The sequence below is a fragment of the Pristis pectinata genome, chromosome 7 (genome assembly GCF_009764475.1).
Source record: "Pristis pectinata isolate sPriPec2 chromosome 7, sPriPec2.1.pri, whole genome shotgun sequence".
NCBI lineage: Eukaryota > Metazoa > Chordata > Chondrichthyes > Rhinopristiformes > Pristidae > Pristis > Pristis pectinata.
The window spans coordinates 103,513,102-103,534,314 of record NC_067411.1 but is presented as its reverse complement, the minus strand read 5'-3'; the positions used below and the strand labels follow the sequence as shown (position 1 = coordinate 103,534,314).

At 46.3% G+C, this 21,213-nt stretch overlaps 1 protein-coding gene across 1 annotated transcript; it reads right to left on the bottom strand.

Annotated features, from left to right (window-relative positions):
• Window positions 1-1,122: 1,122 nt before the first annotated feature.
• Window positions 1,123-21,077, bottom strand: smn1 (survival of motor neuron 1, telomeric). The gene is made up of 9 exons (XM_052019687.1): window positions 20,960-21,077; window positions 18,274-18,345; window positions 12,246-12,368; window positions 11,483-11,677; window positions 11,232-11,393; window positions 10,155-10,226; window positions 9,615-9,728; window positions 3,332-3,396; window positions 1,123-2,392 (listed from the first exon to the last, which is right to left on the bottom strand). The coding sequence occupies exons 1-8, from the start codon at window positions 21,044-21,046 to the stop codon at window positions 3,343-3,345; spliced, it is 879 nt and encodes a 292-aa protein (XP_051875647.1). The 5' UTR covers window positions 21,047-21,077; the 3' UTR covers window positions 1,123-2,392; window positions 3,332-3,342.
• Between the last annotated feature and the right edge of the window lie 136 nt (window positions 21,078-21,213).

The window sequence follows — 21,213 nt, the reverse complement described above, 5'->3', positions numbered from 1 at the left end:
TGAGAAACTTGGAAAGGAATTTGAAGGTATTGGTGAGCTTGTTGTTGCACCATTGAGGAAGATGGCTGCACTGCTGTAGGGCTGGTACTTTGGTGGAGAACATGGAGTCCAACAGCAAGAATATTGATCAAGTGATCTGGGATGACACTCTTGCCATTAGGATAAGAATCTAGAGCATTTTTATAATCATATCAAGACGAGTAGTGAGCTCTGCAAACGATTAACTTGCAAACTGAGGGTGACAGAAATGCTTTGAGAGATCAGGGAGATATCAAGAACCTTTGGTCCCTGTTCACTTGGCGTTACCTTCTTTTTAAGCAGACTAGCAAATCAATAGTTTTCATCAATAGAGACCCACCCCCCAGAATGTTAACTGTGAGGGATTCAGTAATGGTAGTACCTTTGAAGATGAGGGTCAGTCATTGGGCATTTGGATTTAGTTGATGTCTATATAAATTTGACTATTTAACCGAATTGCTATACTTATATCCAATTTGGGGGGGGGGCAGGGGGTGGAAACTGCCACACTGATTACACAATTCGACTACACCTTTTCAAAACGTGTGGCACAGGCTAATTAAGTGTGCATTACAGTCATTATGTTACATACCAAATGATCAATATTTTCTTAAGCACAAAGTTAATAACGGAAAAAGATGGAAGGATCCTTGTCAAGGTTCATCCCAAGCTGCTTTGTAACAGGAGGACTCTCCTGGGTGTTCCCAGGGACACATACAAAGACAAACACCAAATGCTGCTGGAAGATGATCTCTGTGAAAGCAGCACTTCGGTCTGCCCAAAACGTGTTGGCCTTCCAGTGCAGTGAGATGTCTGTGAGTGAATGCTGCTGACTGGCACATTGCAGGCCACAGAAAGCTCGGTCCAGCCACTACAAAGGCTCGGGGGTGGGGGGGGGGGGGGGGGGGGGGGGGGTGCGTGGGGAAAATCACTGTTCAAGGTCCTGAACACCAGGGGCCTGAGTCCTATTTAACAGCCTACTCATATAAACAACATAAACAACATACTCATGAAGTGTTTGACAAGGAAACAAGTGGCATTGATGCATTGTAAGTGGAATGTACTGGCAGAATTAATGCATTGATCAGATGGCAGACAAATGTAAAGAAAGACATTTACTGATCACATTATATTCATAAAAATATCTATAGGAAATGTTTAACTTTTTTCAATATCAAAAATAATGACACTGGTTCTGTACAGCAGCAAAACCCAGGGCATTGAGGATTTTAAAACAGAAAATGCTGGAAACACTCAGCAGCTCAGACAGTATCTATGAAAACTGAAACCGTTAACATTTCAGGCCAGAAGACCCTTCACCAGAATATCAGGGCTTTCACTTTTACCAATTATTTTTGTACTAAGACCTTACACTGGATAGGAGACATTCACCATTTAATAAATTACATGGGCTGTATATAAAGTACAAAGTTTATATTTTCAGTGCTTACCCTAAAGTTTCACCTCTCTATGGTGTATGAGCAACAGAATGATTTAGGCATGATGTATATGGATCTCTGGAGATCCACAGCCAGTGGTTGCAGATTATTTTAATACAGGTAACACAAGGGAGTATTGGCAAGATAGCTGGATGGCTAAACCACAACATTTTGTGCACTAAGTGTTCACATTTGATGCCACTATATTGTGGTTAACAGAGGCCGAGGAAAAGATTGGAAGTATAGACACGAGAGCAATTCCTAATTTAATGATTTCCACTACATGATTAGCAAACTGGAGGATGTTCACCTGTATAGACTTGAGAAGTAGTAGTCTATTTAACTAGGACTGAGGCAGCCCAAGTGACGTCTTTGAAACAAAGGGGCTATGTCAGTATAAACACTGGAAACAACTACATCACCTTATACAGATTTGACAGAAATGTTTAGAGGAAACCGTACAACTTCTAGACTGGGTAATCAGGGATGAAGATAAAGTGTGTCTCTGTCACGTGAATTTCTTTGATCATCTGAAGGGGATAGAGGGGTTTTCCTTTCCCTCAACAAGCACTGCCCCATACACGCTCCACAGGGGATTGCAGCTAGGGAACTTAGATAGCCATAGTCAATCATTTCATGATATTTACTATGCCCTAATAATTTTGGTTACAGGGTTACAATGGCAAGAAAACTTGAAATTTCAGGGTGAATTTTCTCGTTATGTATCAATAAATGGAAAAGCACAGCAAGGTTTCTTTGCAACAATAAACAAGCAATTGAAATAGTTGTTTTTATTCACTATTCAATACAAAAAAGGTACATACTAAACCCAAGGGATCCTCCTACATGTACTAGTGGCTTCTTCAGTCAGACAACTTTCAACATAATCCACAGCAAAATTGTTGCACTCCTCTCCTTAGGAGAGAGATCTTCACCTGCAGAGGGGAAAAAAATAAGGATGTTAATGTTTCCCAAATCAAACATAGAAGCAAGCTAGGATAGATGATATTTTTAGAATTGCAAGTCTAAGCCTTGAGACAAAATTTATCAGCACAATGTTAATATCGGTTTATCATGACTCTACACCATTGCCAAAGTGAGATTTTTAGGAAAACCCATATACGAGTAACTCAGTATCCACGTTAGCTGTTGGATCCAGGACCTCCCTAGTCAGTGCAACTACAGCATCATACGATACCATACAGAATGCACCATATGGTTTGTTTAGCAACTCACCTGTCATTTTGCCACACAATATTGAAAGTTCTGTCATAATTCTACTTTTGCTCCAGCAGTTACATAAAGGGACCAGCAAGAGAGCTCCTTGAAAGGACAAAGGAATTAACTAGAGCTCTCCGATATCCTTGTCTGTAAGATTCACTGTGGTTCTATGTGGTCATTACCTAGAAAGACAGCCTCAGCCCTAAATCCAAAGGCCAAACACCACAACCAGAGCTCAGCTTGGTGAATAGTTTAGTTCAGTATTTATGCCAGTGGTTAGGTTACCTACAGGATGCAAGTTGAATCTCAATGAAAACAATTATAAAACTAAATTTGGAAAATCTGGCAGTACTATAAGTGCAGAACTGTTGTACTAATTGCAAATACATTAGGCTTCAGACCCCTGGATTAGTTGGAGGTGGTGTCAGTCAGGGTTCTTGCTACTCTTCACATGCTAACAGGCTCAAATGCAATGTGCATTTGTGGGTGTTGAAATGAGAGCAGGGTCAGATTTGGTTCCATTTCCCACCATATTTAGAAAAGCTTGGTGTCAGACACCACCCTGGAATAAAAGTGAATCACCAGCAGGTCAGTGACAACTACCATTACAATCCTACCAAGGTTCTACACATTATAAAAGTACATATGCTCACATTTTAACAAACTAAGATCGAGGACTCTTGCCCATGCCCCCTTCCATTCGCCCTTGCTTGAGGCCCTGGATTGAGAAAAACAGAAAACAATTGGTCATTTTCCACAGACGAAGATAAAAGTTGCCTTATAAAAATTGCAGAAAATTACCTACATTAAAATGACTTCAATTCTTCTGAATTGGGAAGGATTTAGACAATGAAGGAATGGTGATATACCTCCTGGATAGGACTGCATGCAGTTTGTAAAGGGACTTGCAGGTGGTGCAACTGAAGATAATGCAAAGTCTTACCAATCTATTGAAAGAAAATTACTGCAGATGGAAATCAAATCACCGTGCCACTTACTTTTGCAACATTGGTGAAAGTTGCATGGCCCCTCTATTCTCCAATTAGTCTAACAGGATGAATAATCCTGCATCAATATGGATCCTTGCAGGACAGCAGTCACATCCTGCCAATTCGTGTACCTGCTCTCTGTGGCCTACTGCCCAGCCAGATTCCTAATTCCATGTCTTCTGGAAGTCCAAATCAGTAACATTCATGACATTATCCTGAACCCTAGTTAACACTTAAAAATAAAAATAAACCAAGTAGGTTCTTCAAGCAAGACCTATGCTTAAAAATCTATGCTGGCTCTTCACTATTAGTTACAAATTGTTAAGTTGCTTGATCCTTAACTGTAGACTAGGAATTTTCCAAGAATAGAAGTTAGCTACATGGGCCTATAGTTTCCTTTTGCCTTTCTTTAATAGGAGGGTGCAATGCTGGACAGCTGAAAAACAAACAAAAAGTGCTGGAAGAACTCAACAGATAAGGTAGCGTCTGTGGAGAGGGAAACAGCATTTCAGGTCAATGTTCTGAGGAAAGGTAACGGTCCTGAACTACTGAGTGTATCACTCTCACACAATACCCAGACTGAGCATTGCAAGGATTTTGTTTCCATTTTGATTGAGACATATGTTGCAAGTATCCTTGCATCTTTTTTTGTGACTGTATGATTTTGTTATATTTATGTTCTTTTATTTTATAAAACTCAACAACGTGGAATGAGCTGCCTGGAGTGGTGATGGAGGCAAATAGGTGCGTTCAAGAAGCTCTTAGAATGTGAGGGCAATGGTGTGTAGTATGAAAGGCCAGGGGTCAGATGACCGTGACAACACTACTGACCCCCACGGTCGGATGATAGCATTGCCTATCAGGTCGGAAGCTATACCACTGTCAATCAGGGGTCCAGCTCTGCCCCATTAGGTAAACACCTTTGTCTTGCTGGACCACTCGGATTGGTCTGTGCGAGCACATTTGTTCCTGGGCACACCTACTATTGGCCCGTTTAAAACGCCTTTGCTACCCAGCCCCCAGCAGCATAAAAGTGTTGCATGTTTGGTTTTTCTTTCTCTTTCTGTCTCCGAGGATGTTGAGGTGAGCTGTGCACTACTTCAGGGCAGTTAGTTAAGGACTCCCGAGACCAAAGAGCCAATGTTTGTCCAGAATCAGGGTGTCCAAACATTGTATTGTTTATTCCTTGATCATTTGTACCCAGTTATTGTGTGTGTGTGTCTCTCACCCTCTGTCGCAATTTTCCCTCCACATTCGTGCTCCTGCTTGAGAGTGTGTGAGTGTGCATCTGTTCCCATTCATTCTGTCCCCACGTTTGTCTTTGTTAATAAACCATTTTTAAATTACAAAGACTGTGTGTCCAGACCTTTATCTTTAAGATACCAAAAGAACCTTTCTCACAACATGGTGGGATACGGACATTGTGCAGGCAGAAGGGATTAGTTTAGGTGGCCATTTTATTACTAATGTAATTGGTTTGGCACAACATTGTGGGCAGAAGGGCCTGTTCCTGTGCTGCACTGTTCTATGTTCAACAAGAGAAAAGTATATAAAGCTTAGGAAGCTAGGATCAAACCGAGCACTTGAGGATTATAAAGAAGCCAGAAAGGAACTCAAGGAGGGAATCAGGAAAGCCAAGAGGGGCTATGCAGAGTCCTTGGCAAGTAGGATTAAAGAAAATCCCAAGGCATTCTATCCATACATCAAGAGCAAGAGGATAACTAGGGAGAGGGTAGGGCCACTCAAGGATAAAGGAGGGAACATGTGCTTGGAGGCAGAGGTGAGTGAGGTCCTTAATGAGTACTTTGCATCAGTACATACCAAGGTGAAGGACATGGAGGATAGGGAGATCAGTGTGGAGCGTGCTAATATGCTGGGGCATTTCGAGATAGAGGAGGAGGTAGTGTTGGGTCTCTTAAAGAGCATTAAGGTGGATAAGTCCCCAGGACCTGATGGGATATACCTCAGGTTATTGAGAGAGGCAAGAGATGAGATTGCTGGGGCCTTGACCAATATCTTCATATCCTTTCTAGCCACAGGCGAGGTCCCGGAGGACTGGTGAATAGTTAATGTTGTCCCATTATTGAAGAAGGAAAACAGGGATAAAACTGGTAACTATAGACCGGTGAGTCTCACGTCAGTGGTAGGGATGTTACTGGAGAGAATTTTTTCAGGTAGGATTTATGAGCATTTGTAAAACTATAGCTTAGCCATGCTGCCTGTCCCTAATTAAGCTATAGTGCGGGGCAAGTTGTGCCTTACTAATGTTACGGACTCGGTGAAAGTCCCTTTAGGATAGTGTGTGTGTGTGTGTGTGTGTGTGTGTGTGTGTGTGTGTGTGTGTGTGTGTGTGTGTGGCGTGCTTACGTCAACAGAAGATAAAGGACGTAATGACATTGTTGAAGAGGTCAGAAGAAGGGAGAGAGAGAGAGAAGGGAGAGAGACACCAGCCTGCTAATGTTCTCTATCGATGGATGAGAAACAATAACTGTGTCTGCCACAGAACTCCATGTATGGAAATTGGAAGAAATCTGGTGGAGTTCACTTTGTTGCTGACCTGTAGAAGGAAACAGGTATTTGTGTGGATGACCACGATTCGGATGCTTTTCGGGGTGAGGAAGTCACTACCGAGTCAACACTGAAGTGTCATTTGGGTTCCATCGTGGAACATTTGGATTTCGTATTTACTCTCCCTATGTTCTCTACATCTACGTCTTATCTTCAGACAACGGTGGTTGTTGAAGAAGCCTTTGCTCATGTTTCACCTTATGGCTTGCGGAACTGAACTTTAAGAACCATTCCTGGACTTGGAGTTTGGGACTTTGTCACACACACACACACGAAGAGTTTAGTTTTTGGGGTTAATGTTCAAGGTTTAACAGTTTTGAATTTCTAACATACTAACATTTTTACTTCCATTTTTCGTATTATCATAAGTAGTGATTAATAAAATAGTTTTTAACACCGAATCATGACTCGGTGTGTTTCTTTTGTTGCTGGTTCATGACACTAACTTGATTGAGTTTTTTGATGAGGAGATGAGGGTGATTGATGAAGGTAGAGCTGTGGATGTTGTCTACATGGATTTTAGTAAGGCATTTGACAAGATCCCTCATGGGACGCTCATCCTGAAGATTAAGATGCATGGGATCCACTGAGAATTGGCCGTTTAGATTCAGAACGGGCTTGTCCATAGAAGACAGAGGGTAGTGGTCGATGGAACTTATTCTAGCTGGAGGTCTGTGACTAGTGGTGTTCCTCAGGGATCCGTACTGAGACCTCGGCTGTTTGTGATGTATATACATGACCTGGATGAAAATGTTGATGGGTGGGTTAGTAAATTTGCAGATGATACGAAGATTGGTGGTGTTGTGGATAGTGTAGAAGACTGACAAAGGATACAGCGGGATATGGATCAGCTGCAGATATGGGCAGAGAAATGGCAGATGGAGTTCAACCCGGCCAAATGTGAAGTGTTGCACCTTGGGAGATCAAATGTAAAGAGAGAGTCCACTGTTAATGGCAGAACCCTTAACAGTGACCCTTAACAATGTGTAGAGGGATCTTGGGGTCCAAGTTCATAGCTCCCTGAAAGTAGCTACACAGTTGATAGGGCAGTAAAGAAGGCATACAGCATGTTTGCCTTCATTAGTCGAGGCACTGAGTTCCAGAGTCAGGAAGTTATGCTGCAGCTTTATAAAACTCTAGTTAGGCCGCACCTGGAGTATTGCATTCAGTTCTGGTCGCCCCGTTACAGGAAGGATGTCGAGGCTTTGAAGAGGTTTACCAGGATGCTGCCTGGATTAGTGGACATGTGCTATGAGGATAGGTTGGACAAACTTGGGTTGTTCTCTCTGGAGCGGCAGAGGCTGAGTGGAGGTCTGACAGAGATTTATAAGATTATGAGGGGCATAGATAAGAGTAGACAGCCAGTATCTTTCCCCCAGGATTGAAATGTCTAATACCAGAGGGCATGCATTTAAGGTGATGGGGGTAAGTTCAATGCAGATGTGCAAGGCAAGTTTTTTTTAATTATACAGAGAGTGGTGGATGCCTGGAATGTGCTGCCTGGGGGGTGGTGGAGGGAAATACAATAGGCGTGTTCAAGAAGCTCTTAGATAGGCACATGAATGTGAGGGAAATGGTAGGATATGGACATTGTGTAGGCAGAAGGGATTAGTTTAGTTGGGCTTTTTATTACTAATGTAGTTGGTTCAGCACAACATGGTGGGCCGAAGGGCCTGTTCCTTACAGTGCTGTACTGTTCTATGTTCTAAGAGAAACTTGGGTTACACTGAAACAGCAGAGTCACAAGCAGTCCTAATTGTTAAATGTACCCAAGATTCACTACTGACCGCAGTAGTGACTATAGTGATTAGGAGTATTTGTGACTCTGTACTTCAATGTAACTCAAGGTTTCCATAAGGTTGCTTTGTATAAAACAGGCACTTTGTTTACAGGATTGTTCATAGTGCACAGATCTGGACAGTGTGCATTATTTTACCAATACAAGAGAAGAGAATTACAAACAGGCCCAATCCTGCTGTAATCCACTATTCAAAAATCAGGTAATTATGTGGCAAAATCTTTCATGTCTTTGGTGGGCAAGCTTTTAAAAACAAAGGACAAAATTAACAGAAGGTCAATGGACAGAAGCCTGCAGTCATGCAAGAAAGGCAAATTTTTGACTAGACTACCCAAGGTTATTTTTTTAAAATAATTAGAATAGAGTGCTCAATAAAGGTGTGCAGTTAATGTGGTGTACAGGGATTACACAAAGATATTGACAGCGTTTCATATAATAGGCTGGTCAGCACGGTTGAAGCGATGGAATGAAAAATGTGGCATCGGTAACATGGATAAAGGGTTGGCTCAGGAACAGAAAGCAGCTGCAGAGAACCACCGTTTACTAGAGCGGAGGAGAGCAGGCAGCAGTTTTCCCCAGGTATTGCACCAGGGTTTTCCCTATTCAGTTTGCTAAACTATACCATTGTGCCTGCTGAAGCAGCTATGATTTTACTGGATGGACACAGGAAGAAAATGACTGCTTTTCTAGATATATATTAATGAGATGGATTTGAAAAGATGGGTAACAATTTAAAAATCTGAAGGAAACAAAGCTAGGAAGTGTAGAGACAATGAAGAAGTTACAGACAGGCAGTTGAAGTGTCTTGCACATGTGCAAGGCAAGATAACACAATTTAGTACAATTCTAAAGGAGACATGGGTACAGAGTGCTGTGTGTTCGTACACAAGTCTTTGAAAGCTGGCAGGGTGAGAATGCAGTTTAAAATAGCATCAACACCCTGAGTTTAACTAACAGTGGTAGAGAGTACAAACACACACGTTACAATGGCCATTTATAAAACACTGCTCGGAGTTGTGTATTTTATAATTTGCATTTCAGGAAGGTTGTGAGTGTGCACAAGAAAGTTAGTAGAATGTTTCCAGGTCTGAGGGACTCCAATTGTGGAAAGGCTGGTGAAGGTGACATTATTCTCCTTAGAGCAGAGATAAAGTGATAAAGTTGGTCAAAATACTGAGCAGTCGATAAATAGAGACAAAAACACTTCCTTTTAAAGGAAGGTTCATCAGCAAAAAAACACAAATAATGAGCAAAAATGAAGACTATTTTAAAAAAATAATGTACCACCAGTTGCACCTGGAAGGCATTGCCTGATAGGATGGAGGAGACAGATTCAGTTGTAGTTTTGTGAATTAGGCATGGGATTTTAATTTATCTGTCTACTTATTGTTCAAACTTGATTAGTGATGGGGACAAGAAAAGTTTTCTAATATTCTTTACTGAAATCATACAATTGAAAAAATAATGAAGAATTACTTTTTGTGAGAATCTTACTTAATAGAAATCTGGCTTCATTCACAGTCGATATAATTGGAGGCAACAGAAGATTAGGGAGAAAAAAATTAGATTGCAAGTACTTACCAAATAATAACCAGTGTGATAGCCGCTCATGTACCAGGCTATTAACATGCTTCCTAAAGCTTCATCGTCCTCATCTGTAGTATCTGGACTCATTGGTGGAGGAGGGGGAATTAACTATATTTAGGAAGTAGAAAAGTTCAATCTAAAATACCTCCAATATTTCCAAAGAAATTCTACTTTCAGGATTCAAAAACAATGTAGATTAAGTAAACTCACATTTTTTAAGTGATATAAACTAATTAGACAATATTCTACAATACTGGTGAGAATTCAAATTACCTTTTTTTTAAAACAAAGATTAAACAATCTCCCTGGTGTCAGTGTCCATGTATCTGAGCAAAAGAACAAGTAGCTATGCCCATTGATGTGATCACCCTTTTAGTACCCAATTTTGGGCATGTTAGATGATTGGGATGGAACAGAAGAAAGGAACCAATATATCTCGCTGCTTTTTGAAGAAAGCTCATCATGAATTTAAATTAAGCAAGTGATCTTTAGTCCTTTGGAAATGTATAAATAAAAAACAAGAGACTTGCTCACCGGTGGCCCCGCAGAACCTGTTGGCAGCCATCCAGGTAGAAAAGGTGGTGGACCATGAAACTTCCCATCAGGCTGTATAGAACAAAAAAAATCTTGTTACCTCAAAAATGGGACTGTTAGAGAAAGAGAACCAGTCAGCTATTAACATACAAGCAAACAAAGATTGTTAATAAGATTTAATTCCTGCATTCATACTGGTGTTTTTGCTTCATCTCTCTCGAGGAAGATGTACCATTCAAATAATACAGGCATTATTTTCTAGTTACTCCTTCACTGTTCCAAATCAATAAATGGATTCACTAGTTTGTCAAGATAACAACTTTGATATTCTTGCTTCTGTCAAGTCAGGATTCTGTTGAATTTTCTGGGGGCTGGTTAGACCCTTCACTTTGAAGTCACATGGAAGAAAAAATAAATTCCTTTTAGATAGTTTTCCATAAAATGACAATAAAATCCCCATTTAAAAAAAATCATCTTTCTGTCCATATCTTTAAAAGTTGAATATTAGATTTACCTTCTTTAAATTATCCCACAGAACATAAATTAGTCATCAACCATGCTGCTATTAGTTTGAATCCTGCTAGTACCTTGGTGTTTTTGTAACCACAATGATCATAAGTGGGTAGAATACTTTGCTTGTAGTTCTATAATCCTTTACAAACTATTAGCATTAGGAGGACAGTCTCAAGATAAATTTCCACTCAGCTAGGACACCAAACTGTCCAAGGACAACAGAAAACAGCACAAAGGAAAATTGGCCAAGGGCCAAATGAAAACAAGAGAAAATCCAATAAAACAAAGAGTATGAGGGTGATGAGAAATCAGAAGAGTAGAGGAGAAAAAAAATGTTCAGAGATACTAGCAATATACGTAACTGGCAGCAAAAGCAAAGGAAAAAAGTCTGAATTTATTCCTTTCATTTCAAGAACAAGGCAGAAATATATGCAGACCATGAACTGCTGAACATTTAATTCTACCCCAATTATGTAAGGAAGACACTTTAAAAAAAACAGGGAATGACGTAAACTATGCAACTTTAAAAATATCTACACAGGGTATTTTTATTCATGAACTTACAAAGCTAAATCCTGGCATTCGTGGTGGTTGAGGAGGAGAACGACGGTTCCAGGAAGATTGATCCATCGGTGATTTTGGTTTAGCTTCATTTGATTGGCGAGGTTTAGTTATAGGTGAAATAGCATCACTCTCATCTGTCGATTGTTGGCCAGTCCCATTTTTCTAAGTTGAAGAAGAGGAGAGTGTGCCTCTTAAACAATACTGGCAGATCTTAAATAGGACAACGTGCATCAAAAACGATTAATGCTTACCTGTTCAAGACCCTCATTTTCTGCTTCAGACACATCAGCTGGAACCAGGTCTGATAAATTCTGCTCTTCCTCATTTCCATAACCAGTGTACATTACAACACATGTTCCTTGTTTTTCACTAATAGACTGAATGGTAGCCAAGTACACATTGCCATCTTCTGACCAAACTGCATTACAAGTATCACCAACTCGCCACTATATTTTAAAGAGACAAGAGAAATCATGTACTTCTGATAACAATTTCTCTTGAATATTTACCCATTTAAGCACAAGGCCACAGTGTCAAATGAACTGACTTACAGAAATCCAACTATATGCATATTCTCCCATATACTTTTCATGCTAGTAATGAGAATAGTAAAATGTTTCATCGTATTCATTAATGACTGGATACAGTGTACATTCCATTAGTTTAGTTATGGGTAGTAATGGGGTGATTGTTCAATGAAATAAGACAATTATAGCAATTATATGTAGAGCAATACGATATGGATTACTATGGAAAATGGATGTTTCTGAATTGCGGAGAAACTTGCTTACAGAGCACTCTCAGGAAGGGACGGAACCCTTGCGTAACCCAGGTCCTACCTGTACTTCCATCGGCTGGGAAGTTGGGGTGGTATGCTGAGAGTTAACGTTTTTTTGTATTTGGAGGTGTTAAATTTTGAGTGCGTAACATAATATACTCATTCACAGTCCGCTGATCCTAGCATAAAGTGACAATTATTAGCGAAAAGTATCAAAGGTTTGAAGACGGGCATACTTTTCTGTCCGGATGGACATTACTCTTCTTCCTATTTTTGTGCCTCTTGTTTTTTCGTTTGGTTCCAGTTCCTCTGTACTCCTTGGTCAATGGCTGAACACATTCACCATTTTTTAGGGCATTCTGAAGAAAGAAGTGGACAAACATCAAGTCAGACGTATTCCACTGGGACAACAGGAGTCAGCGACGCACAGCAGAGAAGAAAGGCCTGAGTCCATGCCGACCATCAATTACCCATTTACATGAACCTCATTTTATTATCTCCAAATTCCCATCAACTCCCCCAGATTCTACCACACTCATGCAGAGTCATTCCTTTTGGACCCTGTGGGACATTGTACACTGCTATATTAATTGCTCTTTTTGAATAAAAAGGTACAAAATTTGTTGTCCCGAATCACCAGATCCCTCTGTGGTCAGAGAAGACTTGAAAGTTTCTGTCAGGGTGCTGGAGATTGAGGAGACACAGTTGCCAAGCATATTCAAGTTCAAGTTACTTTATTGTCATTCATCCATGCTATAAAAACACACGGCGGAACGAAATGTCGTTTCCCCCAGCCTCACACAACAGAGGACAGACATAGAACAGAAGACACACAATAAACACAACAAAAAACAAAAAATCAAAAAAAACGTGCAAGTACAAATACAAATAGTGAAAAAAACGGTTATATACAGAATACAAATTTAGTGCAGAGTTAGTGCAAAACTGAGTTGGACAAGAGAAATACAAGCTCAGTGTGTTGTACTCATTGTATAAACATGTTCAGCAGCAGCCAAAGTTCTTATATGCTGTTGTGCAAACCAGAGCTTTTGATGCGGCATTTGTCTACCAGGGTATTCAGGAGCCTGACAGCCTGGGGGGAAAAAACCGTTGAGAAATCTAGTAGTTCTGGCCCAGATGCTCCGGTACCACTTGCCAGACGGCAGTGGGATAAATAGATCGTGGGAGGGATGAGAAGGGTCATCTATAATTCTATAACCCTTACCGTGTGCATCATGTATTGTAAATATCTGAGATGGAGGGAAGAGGTACTCCAATGATCTTTTTCACTGTACTCGCAATTCTCTGCAAAGACTTACAGTCAGATATTACAGTTACCATACCAGGCAGAGATGTAGCTAGTCAGGACACTCTCAATGGTACCCCTGTAGAATGTAGTGAGGGTGGGGGAGGGCAGGTTTGCTCTTTTCAGCCGCCATAAAAAGTGGAGACGCTGCTGTGCCTTCTTGGCGAGGGAAGAGATGTTAGTTGACCAGGACAGGTCGTCTGCTATATGTATTCCCAAGAACAGCTGACTCTCTGTACAATGATGCCATTGATGCACAGGGGTAAGTGGTCAGCCTGAGCCTTTCTAAAATCCACAATCATCTCTCGTTTTGTCCACGTTCAAGGAGAGATTGTTGACTGAGCACCAATCCGCCAGCCTCGCCACCTCCTCTCTGTAAGCTGTTTCATCATTCCTGCTAATGAGGCCCACCACTGTTGTATCATCAGCAAACTTGATGATATGGTTGGAGCTTGAGTTGGCAGAACAGTCATGAGTCAGCAGTGTGAGCAGCAGTGGACTGAGCACGCAGCCCTGGGGGGCTCCAGTGCTCAGCCTGGTGATTTTTGAGATTGTATTTCCAATACGAACTGACTGTGGCCTTTCAGAGACGAAGTCCAGAATCCAACTGCAGGCCCAGTAGGTGCAGCTTCCTTGAGGTTCTGTGGGATGATAGTGTTAAAGGCAGAGCTGAAGTCTATAAAGAGCGTTCTAACATAAGTATCCTTTTGATCTAGGTGAGACAGGGCCAGGTGGAGGGCAGAGGAAACTGCATCTTCCGTTGACTGATTGGGGCAGTATGCAAACTGAAGGGGGTCCAGTGAGGGAGGGAGAATGGAGTTGATGTGTTGCAAGACTAACCTCTCAAAGCACTTCGTGATGACTGAAGTCAGTGCCACAGGGCGGTAGTCATTTAAACAGGTTACAGGCTACAGGTGTCTTTTTAGGCACTGGTATAATGGTGGTAGATTTGAAACATACGGGGACAAATGCTTGGCTCAAAGAAACATTAAAGGTGTTGGTGAATACATCTGCCAGCTGGTCTGCCCAGTCCCTGAGCACACGGCCAGGTATGTTATCAGGTCCTGCTGATTTCAAGGGTCAACCCTGGATAATATCTTCCTCACACTAGCTGAGGACAGACCTGGTCATTGAGCGGTGGAGGTGTCTTTCTCGCAGGTTCATTGTTAAGTACATCAAACCGAGCATAGAAGTCGTTCAGTGCATCTGGGAGGGGGGCCTCATTGTCGCAAGTACGAGGTGGGGGCTTGTAGTCCATAATGGCCTGGATGCCCTGCCACAGACATCTTGTGTCCTTGGTATCAGAGAAGTAGACCTAGATCTTCTGGGCATAACTCCTCTTCCCCTCCCTGATGCCATGGGACAGGTTGGCCCTCACTGTCCTGAGGGCTGCCACATCACCTGACCTGAAGGCAGCGTCTCGAGTTTTCAACAGTTGATGTATCTCTGCTGTCAGCCATGGCTTCTGGTTGGGCGTGTGGTGATGGTTTTGATGACAGTGACATCGTCAGTGCACTTGTTGATGTAGCCAGTCACCGCAGCTGCACACTCCTCCAGATTGATGGTATGGTCATAGGTGGCTGCTTCTCTAAACACACTCCAGTCCCTGTTTTCAAAGCAGTCCTGTAAAGCTGACATTGCATTCACAGGCCATAATCTTATCTGCTTTCAGGAGGGTTTGTAGCATCTAAAAAGTAGTTTGTATGTTGGAATCAGCATAACAGAGACATGGTCTGAGTAGCCCAGGTGGGGGCGGGGGACAGCTCTGTATGCATTCTTGATATTTGTGAATACCAAATCCAATGTATTCATTCACCGGGTTGCAAAGCAAAGACCGACATTTTTGGATATCAAAATGAAATCAAGGGATATGGTGAGGGGGGTTTAGTGCAGATAAGTGGCTCTTCCATCTCAGGTACTCTTAGTATCCAAGGCAGCCTGAAACCAAGCACAAATTTGAAGGAGAAGGGATCATGTCCGTGCCAACTTGCTGCAGCAATGCGGAACTCACCACCAGCTCACTCTTCCCACACAGCCGTATACCTGATTTCCCTTCAGACATTTGCCCATTGAATAATTCATACACACAGGGACACAAAATTACTCTACTGTAGTTCAGTCTTCCGTGCATTACGTCAAATTGCCACTGATAAACACTTCACATCCATTTCAATTCTTCAACAGCAATACTGAAACAGCAGCCCAGCAGACTGGCAGACAATGTTGTGGATTCCAGCATTCAGAGCTTTCAATTAATAACAATATTTGTCTCAGGGCAAACATTTTCAAAAACATAATGCTGAATTCTATGCAGAGTTCTCTAATTCAGAATGAGACCAACTGCAGCTTTTTACCAAAAACTTAATTTCCAAATCTCAAACAAATTTTCAGTTGACATTAGCACTGATTAAGAGACCAAGAAGTGACACAAAAAGATGGAAATAACCATACACACCTCTGCCCTTTTACCTTTGACAAATACAAGTAAATTTTAATGCTTGAAGACTATTTTCATCTTTGAGAAATGAATAGCTTCATTCACCTGGAATGCTTTGGTACACCATATCAAAAATCAAGCATTCCCTGCACAAATATAGCCCAAATGGAAAGAACAAATGTCTCCCTCAATGTAACCTATCTGCATCAAAGTTCTACTTTTGATATAAAGTCTTTCTATTTTTCCTGAACAGTGATGAGCAACTGGGATACATTATTATCTCACTAGCTCTCCACTCGGCTTTGGAGCACCTAGACCCAGCAAAACATACTTCAGGCTGCTGTTTATCGATTACAGCTCGGCGTTCAACTCCATCATCCCCTCAGTACTAATCAACAAGCTTCAAAACCTGGGCCTCTATACCTCCCTCTGCAACTGGATCCTCAACTTCCTTATCGGGAGACCCCAGTCAGTGCGGATCGGTAGTAACATCTCCTTCTCGCTGGCAATCAGCACAAGCTCTACTTTCTCTAGATGAAAAACACGATGATGCTGGAGGAACTCAGCAGGCCAGGCAGCATCCGTGGAGAAAAGCAGACGGTCAACATTTCAGGGCAGGACCCTTCTACAGGACTGAAGACAGGAAAAGGGGAACCCAATATATAGGAGGGAGAAACAAAGCAGTGATAAGTGGACAAAAGAGGGGAGGTGGGGTGGGCACAAAGTGGTGATAGGTAGATGCAAGTAAGAGATAGTGATAGGCAGGTGGGGGGGGGGGGGGCGAGGGGAGTTAAATGCCCATACATTACAGCTATTGTGTTATGTACTTGGCTTTCAACATTCAATTCCATTGATTTCAAGCAAATCTTCCCATTGTTATACATAGTTTGGCAAGTCACACTTAAAATTTTACTTACTTGCCTCAGAGAAAATGCAAGATTCTCTTAGAATGTTCCTCAGATGTTGAGTAGGATGGACCAAGTATACAACTTATAATGTAAAATAACCTCTTGAAACAAGGCTAGATAGAAAGATGCTGGATGTATATTCCCCGGGAGAACAAGAGAATCTTTACTTAAATCTACTTGAGAATTGTGGATGCTCAGGTGAAGCATATATGCAAAGCGGCTATCATTAACTTTTTTGACACCAAGGGAATCAAGGGACAAGGAAAGTTGGAGCTTGGGAAGAGATCAGCCATGAACTTACAAAGCAGCAGAACAGACTTGAAGGGTGACTCCTGCATAAAAGAACATTCACACCACACAAAAAGATTTCTCAATTATTTTGCCCTGCTGAGTCTAGCAATTACAGCAAATAATGCTTCATCCACAATCCACTAAGAATGTTCTTTTTATTCATGGGAATCACTGGCAAGACCAGCAATTATTGCCCACACCACCCAAAACCACAGATTTCAAACCTTACAGCTTCCTGATCAGCTAGGATTTGAAAAAATACATCTAGAAGATCTTCCTGCAACATAAGCAATGTCCAAAGAATTCTACCATCAATCTTAACACCACAGACCAAACTTCTGATGAAAACACCCAACCTGAAACATCATCTGTGCTGCTCTCCACTGATATTATCTGACCTGCCAAATATTTCCAGCATTATTTGTTTTCATTCAGGTTATTAGCATACTCACTTCATCTCACTTAAAACTGGAAACATGCAGCATCTGTGAAAATTTGAGATGTTAACTGTTTCTCTTCTTGATGCTGCAATCAGGCAAGAGGTACAGGAGCCTAAAGACCCATACCTCAAGGTTCAACAACTGCTTCTTCCCCACTGCCATCAGGTTCCTGAATCAACCTGAAAAACCCTAACACTACCTTGGACTATATTTGGAGACACAGGAGACTGCAGATGCTGGAAATCTGAAGCAACACACAAAGGAGCTGGAGGAACTCAGTGGGTCAGGCAGAATCTATGGGGGGAAATGGACAGCTGACTGCAGTCCCAATGAAAGGTCTCGACCCGATACACTGACAGTCCGTTTCCTTCCATAGATGCTGCCTGACCTGCTGAATTCCTCCAGCTCCTTTGTGCTTTGCTTGGACAATATTTCTTTCTCTCTCTTTCAACTTGCACTAATGTCATTACGGTTATTTTGTTTGTCATTTTTGCACATGTAAATGTTATGTATAATTTATGTTAAAGTTTAACTTATGTTTGTCATGTTTGTAATATGCTGCTGCAAAAAGCTGAGTACCATGGTGTTTATATCCTGTGTGTCTATGCCTGTGACAATGAACTAAACTTGAACTCGTCTTGGCACTGACGCTGTCTGATCTGCCGAGTGTTTCCAGCATTTTATTTTGTTTTTATTTCAGATCTCCAGTACCTGCAGGTTTTTCTCCCACTTCATTTAACCTGCCATCTTCCACTCCAAATACGTTGCAATCATCAGTGCAAAAACTCACAGGGATCAATGCTGCCTTTTTCTCGCACTGCAATTCTGACCTGAGTCGGCGAAGACGAAGGTTTACAGCCAACTGGTCCCCAGCGAACTTACTTTGAACGAGGTTACTGCCTTGTCGTAGGCTTTGATCAGCGCCGTGTCATCCCAAATGTCTGAGTCATCACTCTGAAAGTACAAATGGGACAAGCTGAGTGGCCGAGTGCTGTTCAACGGGGAAGGGGGGGGGGCTGAGGGGAGGAGGGGAGGAGGGGGGAGGGGCGGGAGGGAGGGGGAGGGGGGAGGGGCGGGAGGGAGGGGCGGGAGGGGGAGGGGCGGGAGGGGGAGGGGCGGGAGGGAGGGAGGGGGAGGGGGGGGAGGGAGGGGAGGGAGGGAGAGAGGGGGGGGAGGGAGGGAGGGAGGGGGGGGAGGGAGGGAGGGAGGGGGGGGAGGGAGGGAGGGAGGGAGGGGAGGGAGGGAGGGAGGGAAGGGAGGGAGGGAGGGAGGGGAGGGGGGAGGGGAGGGGGGAGGGGAGGGGGGAGGGAGGGAGGGGAGGGGGGAGGGGAGGGGGGAGGGAGGGAGGGGAGGGGGGAGGGAAGGGGAGGAGGGAGGGAGGGAGGGGAGGGGGGTGGGGAGGGGGGAGGGAGGGAGGGGGAGGGAGGGAGGGGAGGGGGGAGGGGAGGGGGAGGGGGGGAGGGGGGAGGGAGGGAAGGGGGGGAGGGAAGGGGGGGAGGGAAGGGGGGAGGGAGGGGAGGGAAGGGGGGGAGGGAGGGGAGGGAAGGGGGGGAGGGAGGGGAGGGAAGGGGGGGAGGGAGGGGAGGGAAGGGGGGGAGGGAGGGGAGGGGGGGAGGGAAGGGGGGAGGGAGGGGAGGGGGGGAGGGAGGGGAGGGAGGGAGGGAGGGAGGGAGGGGGGGAGGGAGGGAGGGAGGGAGGGAGGGAGGGAAGGAGGGAGGGAGGGAAGGGGGGGAGGGAGGGAAGGGGGGGAGGGAGGGAAGGGGGGGGAGGGAGGGAGGGAGGGAGGGAAGGGGGGAGGGAGGGAGGGAGGGAAGGGGGGAGGGAGGGAGGGAAGGGGGGAGGGAGGGAGGGAGGGAGGGAAGGGGGGAGGGAGGGAGGGAGGGAAGGATGGGGGGAGGGAGGGAGGGAGGGAAGGGGGGAGGGAGGGAGGGAGGGAAGGGGGGAGGGAGGGAGGGAGGGAAGGGGGAGGGAGGGAGGGAGGGAAGGGGGAGGGAGGGAGGGAAGGGGGAGGGAGGGAGGGAGGGAAGGGGGAGGGAGGGAAGGAAGGGGGCATTGTGCGAGGGAGGGAGGGAGGGGAGAGGGAGGGAGGGAAGAGGGAGGGAGGGAAGGTGGAGGGAGGGAGGGAGGGAAGGTGGAGGGAGAGGTGGAGGGAGGGAAGGTGGAGGGAGGGAGGGAGGGAAGGGGGAGGGAGGGAGGGAGGGAAGGGGGAGGGAGGGAAGGTGGAGGGAGGGAAGGCGGAGGGAGGGAGGGAGGGAGGGAAGGGGGAGGGAGGGAAGGGGGAGGGAGGGAGGGAGGGAGAGGTGGAGGGAGGGAAGGGGGAGGGAGGGAAGGGGGGAGGGAGGGAGGGAGGGAAGGTGGAGGGAGGGAGGGAGGGAGGGAAGGGGAGGGAGGGAGGGAGGGAGGGAAGGGGAGGGAGGGAGGGAGGGAGAGAGGGAAGGGGGGGGAGGGAGAGAGGGAAGGGGGGGGAGGGAGAGAGGGAAGGGGGGGGAGGGAGGGAGGGAGGGAGGGAGAAGGAGGGAGGGAGAGGGGGGGAGGGAAGGGGGGGAGGGGAGGGAAGGGGGGGAGGGAGAGGGGGGGAGGGAAGGGGGGGAGGGAGAGGGGGGAGAGGGAGAGGGGGGAGAGGGAGAGGGGGGAGAGGGGGGAGAGGGAGAGGGGGGAGAGGGGGGAGGGGGGGAGGGGGAGAGGGGGGGAGGGGGAGAGGGGGGGAGGGGGAGAGGGGGGGAGGGGGAGAGGGGGGGAGGGGGAGAGGGGGGGGAGGGGGGGAGGGGGGGAGGGGGGAGGGGGGAGGGGGAGAGGGGGAGAGGGGGGGAGGGGGGGAGGGGGGGAGGGGGGGAGGGGGGGAGGGGGGAGAGGGGGGGAGGGGGGGAGAGGGGGGGGGAGGGGGGGGAGGGGGGGAGGGGGGGGAGGGAGAGGGGGAGAGGGGGGAGGGGGGAGAGGGGGAGAGGGGGGAGGGGGGAGAGGGGGGGGAGGGGGGGGAGAGGGGGAGGGGGGAGGGAGAGGGGGAGAGAGGGAGAGAGGGAGAGAGGGAGAGAGGGAGAGGGGGAAGGAGGGGGCAGAGGGGAGGGGGCAGGAGGGGGGAGGGGAGGGGGAGGGGGGAGGGGGAGGGGGGGTGGAGTGGGGGAGAGGGTGGGGGGAGAGGGAGGGGGTGGGGGAGGGGGGAGGGGGGGAGGGGGGGGAGGGGGAGAGGGGGGAGGGGGGAGAGGGGGGAGGGGGGGAGGGGGGAGAGGGGGGGAGGGGGGAGAGGGGGGGGGGAGAGGGGGGGAGGGGGGAGAGGGGGGGAGGGGGGAGGGAGAGGGGGAGAGAGGGAGAGGGGGAAGGAGGGGGGCAGAGGGGAGGGGGCGGGAGGGGAGGGGAGGGGGAGGGGGGGGAGGGGGAGGGGGGAGGGGGAGGGGGAGGGGGGGGAGGGGGGAGAGAGAGGGGGGTGGGGGAGGGGGGAGAGGGGATGGGGAGGGTGGAACTGGGGGCTGTTCACTGGGGGGCCGGGACTCGGCCCGTCCCTTCACATCGCTCCTGCGGTGAACCCATCCGCCGGCCCTCACCCGGCCCCAGCCCCGGCCCCGGCCCTCACCTGGCCGCAGCCCCGCCGGAACACCGTCTCCCCGGCCGCGCTCTCGTCGCCCATCGTCGGCGCCACAACTGGGCCCCACACCGTCATCACCCCGCGACCGAAACCGCGCTCTCGAAGGCCTGTGTTGTTGACATCATCAATGAGCGACCAGGGCGGTGCTGACTTCGTCACGTGACGCCAAAGGGCCTGTGGGAAGTGTAGTCACTGTGAGGGGGGTGGATGGTGGGAGGCGGCGTGTTGGCCCCAGCCGTGGC